The sequence below is a fragment of the Canis aureus genome, chromosome 16 (assembly GCF_053574225.1).
Source record: "Canis aureus isolate CA01 chromosome 16, VMU_Caureus_v.1.0, whole genome shotgun sequence".
Taxonomy (NCBI): Eukaryota; Metazoa; Chordata; class Mammalia; order Carnivora; family Canidae; genus Canis; species Canis aureus.
Window position 1 is genome coordinate 58,477,803 of NC_135626.1, and position 7,124 is coordinate 58,484,926.

A 7,124-nucleotide genomic window follows, 5' to 3' on the forward strand; every position below is an offset into this window, starting at 1 on the left:
AGGGCGCAATCAAGTCCCAGTATCAAGTCCTGCATCTGGCTCCTGGCATGGAGCCTGAAGTCTTTAAAAGAAAAAAAAGCCAGAGCAGGGATCTGCGGTTGGGGTGGGGGGAGGTTTAATGAGATGGGCTCTTGACCCCCCACAGTGCCTCTTAATAAAGTCATGGGGATTGGCCATCTATGAGCCTCCCTACAAAGGACCCTGTAGGAAGTTTGTGAGGCCAAATCCAAAAAATTCTACTCCTTCCTTTCTCTGAAAAGACCTACCCTTCCCAGGTCTCCCACTGAGGACCTAACCCCATGTTAAACTTAAACCAGTATTGAGCCCTTCCATTCCCCCTCAAAGCTTTGCCTAAATCCTCTTTGGATGATTCAGGAGCCAATTGAGGGGGAGTTTCATCCATGGTCTTCCCCATGGTTTCTCTGCCTTGACGTTTTACTGCCCCCGCTGCCAGCCATCCAGAGGGAGTCAGGAGAAAGCAAAACAAAAAACAAATTGGTCTCCATTTATCTTATTTGTGCTTGGCGCTGGTCAGAGGCTGGGTGGAGAAAGACAGCATGGCTGGAGTAGGGCTTCACGTGGCTCTGTGGGTCTCCTGTGCCCAGGCATCCACCCAGCATATGTGCCCACAGACTGGGATTGCCAGTGAGTAGGGTGGTGTCATAGGTGCCCTTCTGTTTCTCTTCCGCAGGACAAGATCCAGAAGCTTTATGAACGGAAGATAAAGGAAGGAATGGATATGAACTATATTATTCAAAGAAAGAAAGAATTTCGGAACCCCAGGTGAGTTTCCCATGAGTCTGCAGGGTCAGTTGAGTCACCAGTATTGGACTAGGGACTAGAATACCCCCCATGGAGGTGGCAGGGAGAGGCCCAGCTACAATGTAACCTGTGCCCAAAGGGGCCATCACCCCAACTACAGTGACACAGAAACCGGGATGAAGAGTGGAGGCCGTGAGGCCAGAGCTAGGATGGAAGAGGCCTGGCTGGGGTCTCCTCCTCACTCTGCCCCTCCCAAGGCCTCCATCTCATCTCTAGAGTGAGGGAATTGGACTAGGCAGTCCCTGAGGGTTCCTCTTTCCCCGCCAAACTGTCACTGATTCTGCGTGCAGGTGACAAGTTTTAGGAACAGTGCTGTGTCTGGGTCTTACTCCCTCCAGGGTCTGAGCAAGTGCCACACCTGTAAACAGTTTGGTCTGGTGGCATCAGGGCCCTGACCCAGCCACGCAGCCAGATGTGGGTCATATGTCAGATGTCTGGATAAGACCAAAAAACACCATACCAGTCCTGGCTCCTGGCTAACGATCCATCTTGCTGGAAGTGGCAAGGACTTGGAATGACTTAATGCCTGTGGACATTTCTCCTTTTATTAGGAAGCTTACTTGCAACAGTTTAGCTGGGTTTAAATGGTTCTTCTGAGCCTAAGAACTAGACGGTTCTGATCTCTCTCAGTCTGCTGCCACACAAGGCATGGTACTAGAGCCTGCACAGTGCCTTCTGGTATTGTTCTTTCAGCATCTACGAGAAGCTGATCCAGTTCTGTGCAATTGATGAGCTGGGCACCAACTATCCAAAGGTATGTCCTGCATGCAGAGGCTGAGGGCTGAGGGAGGATGCCCAGGGCCCTGTGTTCATTCTGCTGGATTCAGCCTGGAGCCACTGAAAGGCCCATGTAACAGTAGCACTGGCTGAAGAGCACAGCCCCCAGCTCTCTCATTTGAGTCCCTAATGCTCTGAAATAGTCCAGGAGAGAGATCGCAGCGACAGACCTGGCCCCAGGCCCCTGATTGGTTAGGACATGAGTGTGCATCACTGTGCTCCTAAAGCACAGCCCACAGAGAGGTATCACTTCCTCTGTGACTCCCAAGAGCAAATCGGCCACCCCCTTCGCTAGAGACCAGGGATAACAGCTGAGCCCTCATGCCCTTAAGGCAAGAGCCTCCAGGCCAGGAAAATCCATGAGAAGACTTGGGGAGAAGGGATGTGGGTTTCTAAGCCATTTGTCATTCAACGACCCTGGCTGGCTACAACATTAACTCTTACTTTTCCAGGATATGTTTGACCCCCACGGTTGGTCTGAGGACTCCTACTATGAGGCCTTAGGTAGGTGGCCCTTATCTGTCTCTCCTCCTGTCTGCTGTCAGCCAACAGGTATATCAGGGTCTCCTCTGTGTCAGGGCATTTCCAAGGGAGTGGGTATACGGTCTTGAATGAAATAGACCCACTGCGACTTAGGAGGCTTATGACCTGGCACAGAAGGCAGAGAAGGAATAGTCCTAGTAATGAGGGGTGTTGCGGTGGGGGGTGCAGGCTGGGCCAGCTAACCTGCGGAAGGAGGGGGACAGTCTTGCTGAGAAAGTCACGTTTGAGCTGAGGTTCGAAGGCGCCCAGAGGCCAGCCAGGCAGATGCAAAGAGTGTCCCAGGCAAGGGGACTGCATATTCTGAAGCCAGCGAGAAAGCATTTCCTCAGAGGTCCTCGTAGGGAGAACTGGGAGGAATTTCAAGGAGTCCAAGCTCTCCGATGGCAGACCTTAACCCAGCAGCCCACAGACCAGATCTGGCCTGTAGGTGTGTTTTGTTTGGCCCACACACATTTTATCTTGCTCTAACTTGAATCAATTGCCAACGTTTTACCTCAAATCTGTAATCTCGGCTTCTCTTGGTCACTGGGCAGGTCATCCACACAGGGCCTGCATCCCCACATGGTGACAGCCAGTGCTCGGGAGCAACTGGCCCCTCCAAGACAAGGCCCCAGCGCCTGGACCTTTCTGTGTGAGGCCTGTGCTCTGCTGGCCAGGGGCGGGCACTTCCGTTTGTCCATCACAAAAGGACAGTGAGCCCAGTGGCCCAGAGGCTAGCGCACACACTGAGCAAAAGCCCAGGGGAGGCAGCAAGTGCTGGTGTGGGGTCCCTCAGCTTCAGGTGGCCTTTCACGTGGGAGCTGTTCCGGGACTGCTTTTGTTAACATCTTCTCCTGTTTTTGTTAGCTAAAGCCCAGAAGATTGAAATGGACAAATTGGAAAAGGCCAAAAAGGAACGAACCAAAGTAAGTGATGGACTGATGTCCTAGGGGGAGGGGCAGGTATGTGGAGTGTCGTTCCTCGCCCCCCCACTTTCAGCTTGAAGGTGCCTCTCAGTTGCTTCCATTTGGTTTCCTGGGGTCTTGTGGTTTGCTGCACTCCCCCCTCCCTCTGCTGCCTGCTACAGCTGCGGAACCCTGCTGGCTCTGGGCATGGTCATCAGTGTCCTCCCTGGCCTGATAGAGTAGTGGGTCTTCCTCCTGAGATCTGATCTGCACAGTCTGCCTCCATGCTTCCTTGTAGGTCCCATGCCTGGTGGCCAGCTGACCCCTTATTTTAGGGCTCTGAATAGCACTTCTTCTCAAGCAGCGTGATTTACTTTTTTTTAAAAAGCTCTGCATTTTATTTTTTTTAAGATTTTATTTAATCATGAGAGACACAGAGAGAGAGAGAGAGAAGCACAGGCACAGGCAGAGGGAGAAGCAGGCTCCATGCAGGGAGCCTGATGTAGGACTCAGTCCTGGGTCTCCAGGATCATGCCCTGGGCTGAAGGTGGCACTAAACCGCTGAGGCACTTGGGCTGCCCAGCAGTGTGGTTTAGATCTTTGGAGAACAGAAATTTGGCGATGAGACTAAACATCCTCAGGGCGCTATGCCCTTTACGACCAGTCTCTGAGAGAAAGGGGCCTTGGCACCAGCTCTGCCCACCTTGGCTTTGCTCTGACCCTCCTGCAGCAGCTTAGCCTTCAGGATGCCTCCAACCCCCAGCAGAGGGGCGGCCACCCACCAGGAGCTGGTGCTGGGGTGATCAGGTTTTCTCGTTCTTAGTGCTTGATGGAGTGTCCCTTCTGTCTCTTTCCCTCCCCATTCCAAACCCCAGGCTTAGTGTGGGACATGTCTGCAGCACCTGGGAACCAGAGCTGTGCTTCTGCCACACGGGTGGGTACACCTCCACCCAAAATGTGAGGCAGGGCAGCAAGCTGGTTTGCCCTGCACGTGCAGAAATGTGGTGATGCTGGGAGCAGTCCAATGTCTAGAAGGCTGTCCTCAAAGTAGTAAAATTCAATTCTCTCTCCCTCTTCCTCTGCCCCTCCCCCCAAAAAAAATAATAAAAAAATCAAAGGGGCCCCTGGGTGGTCCCATGGGTTAAGCATCCAACTCTTGATTTTGGCTCAGGTTCTGATTTCAGGGTCATGAGATTGAGCCCCACCTTGGGCTCTGCACTGGGTGTGGAGCCTGCTTGAGTTCTCTCTCCCTCTGCCCCCCCCCCCTCTCCGGAACACAAAAAAATGTAATAAAAGTCTCCTCCAAGCACCTCTTGGACTCCTCTCCCTCTCTTAGCACAACAGGGCTGCTTCTCACTGCCTCCTCTGTACAGCACAAACTCAGCCCCACTGGCCGAGGATGCGGATAAACTGCTTGGCACAGCCCTTATCTCTTCCCTTTCTCTCTCTCCAGATCGAGTTTGTGACAGGCACCAAGAAAGGTACCACAACCAACGCCACAGCCACCACCACCACCACAGCCAGCACAGCAGTTGCAGGTAGAGGGAGGCTGGTCTGCTTCTAGCCACACCACAGATGGAGCCGGGATTTCCCTGCCTTGTTTGGGGGAGCAGAGCCCATGGAGATCTGGGCGTAGGCTCCACCTTGCTGTGTTCTTTTCTGACCCCAGAGTTTGCAAGGCATCATGGGAACTTGGGGTGGGGTCCCCACTTCACTGGCTACCCCTTCTGTAGGGGCCCCTAAACCCTGACCTAGAAAAGAGAATGTTGCTTGTCAGTTTATTGTCCTGACACTCATCCCTTGCTTCACTCCAGATGCCCAGAAGAGAAAGAGCAAGTGGGACTCCGCCATTCCGGTGACGACGATAGCGCAGCCAACCATCCTCACCACCACAGCCACCCTGCCAGCTGTCGTCACGGTGACCACCAGTGCCAGTGGCTCCAAGACCACTGTGATCTCTGCCGTGGGCACCATCGTGAAAAAGGCCAAGCAGTGACCTGAGGGACCAGCTTGGGGTGGCTTGGACATTTCTTTCCATCGAGGGGAGGAGCCACTTCAGGACTTGGGGAGACTGTGCAGCCCGGAGACCGACATTGGCACAGAGGTGCCGCCTTGTTTATTTCAGGACTGGGATCTGCTCCCCAGATGCCACCCCAAGAGGAGCCTCTTTGTGGCGTTCCAGCCAGGAAAAGGACATAGCTACAGAGGAGTCGGGTGCTGTGGACGGTGTCCACACACCACTTGAGGTCCGGTGCCCTATTAAAAGTGCCGTATTCTTCTGTCGGCATCTTGGCTGCACTGGCCTCTTCTGTGGTCTGTTTTCAGGCAGATGCGGAAGTTCCAAGTGCCCTCTCTATCTCCTCTTGTCGGGTTTACTACCTCAGGGTTGGTAGTGGAGTGGCCGAAGCCTGTGGCACTAGTCAGTGGGGGCAGCCCAGGAAGTGGCTGTGGTCATTCCCGGCATGTGCCTCTTGGCACGGGCAGGTGGGCGTCCAGAGAGTGGGGGAGGCCCCATGGTCCCGCTGGCCGCTGCCCTGATCCTGAAAGCCAGCCAGTTCTCAGACAAGAGCCGAGGTCTCTGCTCCCTTGGGGGAGATTGAGCCCTCCCAGACTCTTTAGACACACCCAGGCTTTTGAAGTCCGGCCCGTTACCAGAAGGCCTGGATTTGATCCCCAGGCTGCACAGGGAGCCCGAGAGGCATCCGCGCCTGGCCAAGGCTGCCCCGGTCCCTCAGTGCCCACCGAGCACAGCCAGCGGGCTCCACGCCGTGTGGGACATGAATCACCTCCTGCCCTGGCGGCGGCGGCTCATTGTTTACGTGAAAGCCAGGCTCTTGGGAGGATCCTGCCACCCCACCTTTCCTGTGCCTGTTATCTCTGCCCCACAGCAGCGCCTGGGCAGCGCCAGTGGCCGCCGGGCTCCTCTTGAGGCCAAAACAGATTTCCCAGCCGCTGTCAGCCCAGAAGTCTGGAGGGAATTCTCTCGCTTTTCTTGGCCCTTGGCAGCTGTCCAGCCCAGCGGAAGGGCTATGTGTCAGAGAGGGAAGCCGGGCTGTGAAGAGCCGTGTTGCTTCTGTGGCATGGGCAGAGGGTTAGAAAAGTGCTCCTAAAATTGCACCTGGTAACTGTCGCATAACCAGAGGAGTACCATGATCCTGCCCCACCATCCCCAAAATAAAAATTGACTCACACTTGTCCCCATCCTTGCCCCCCTCCACACACTTGGGCGCTAAGAGAGGTCAGTGTCATCCTCCCCTCCTTTGATGGGACTTTGCAACCCTGGAGAGGAGCTGCTGCCCCTTCAGTCCCAAGAGGGTCTCTGAAGGTTTCCTACCCTGCAGCCTCCAGCGGAGGCCCCTCCGTGGTGCAGGGGCACCGGGGTTGTGTGGGAGGCGGTGCAGCACAGTGGGCATGGCAGGAGACGTGGACTCTGCCCCTCTGCTCTGCTCTGGATCCTGGTTTAAACAAGTTGTGTTTTCAAGTTGTGTGTCTTGGGCCCTTATCTCTGTGAGTCTTCTCTGTCAATTCCTGTAATAAAGCTTTCTAATTATAATTAGGGCAATTGTGAGAAGTCTGTGAGATGATTTGTGCAAGAGCTGTATAAACTGTAACGTTCAAGTGCTTGGGGCCCCTGGGGGTTTCACTCGGGGAAGCGTCTGCCTTTGGCTCAGGTCACGACCCCCAGGGTCCTGGGATTGAGTCCTGCATCAGGCTCCCTGCTCAGCGGGGCGTCTGCTTCTCTCTCTGCCTCCTCCCCCTGCTGACCTGTGCTCCAGTGCTCTCTCTCTCTTTCTCTCTCTCTCTCTCTCTCTCTTGAAGAAATAAAATCTTTTTTAAAAAATAAGTACAAATGTTTGACCCATCCGGTTCCTTCTTGATTTAGACCAAGGAGAGAAGCAGACTGCACAGCCACTAAGACTGGCCAGGGTCATGGCCCTTTGCTGTCCTCTGGGCAGCCCCTGCCCTGCGCCTGGGCAGTCATGACCACTCAGCCAGTGAATTGGGCAGCCCCAAGGGGGCCGTGCTATTCCTCTTAGAAGCCTTGTGAGTTGGGTCAAGGCCTCTAATGCCTCTGAATTTGACTTCATTCTCCTGCAA

At 54.4% G+C, this 7,124-nt stretch overlaps 1 protein-coding gene across 3 annotated transcripts in view; it reads left to right on the plus strand.

Annotated features, from left to right (window-relative positions):
• Positions 1-6,588, plus strand: part of SAP30BP (SAP30 binding protein) — a 36,182-nt gene extending 29,594 nt beyond the window's left edge. For all 3 annotated transcript variants that reach the window (XM_077854240.1, XM_077854239.1, XM_077854242.1), the window contains 6 exons: positions 692-783; positions 1,516-1,576; positions 2,052-2,103; positions 2,989-3,047; positions 4,480-4,564; positions 4,841-6,588. In XM_077854240.1, coding sequence (XP_077710366.1) covers positions 692-783; positions 1,516-1,576; positions 2,052-2,103; positions 2,989-3,047; positions 4,480-4,564; positions 4,841-5,022 — 531 coding nt within the window. In that variant the 3' untranslated portion in view covers positions 5,023-6,588. The remainder of the gene's footprint in view (positions 1-691; positions 784-1,515; positions 1,577-2,051; positions 2,104-2,988; positions 3,048-4,479; positions 4,565-4,840) is intronic.
• The last annotated feature ends 536 nt before the right edge of the window (positions 6,589-7,124 follow it).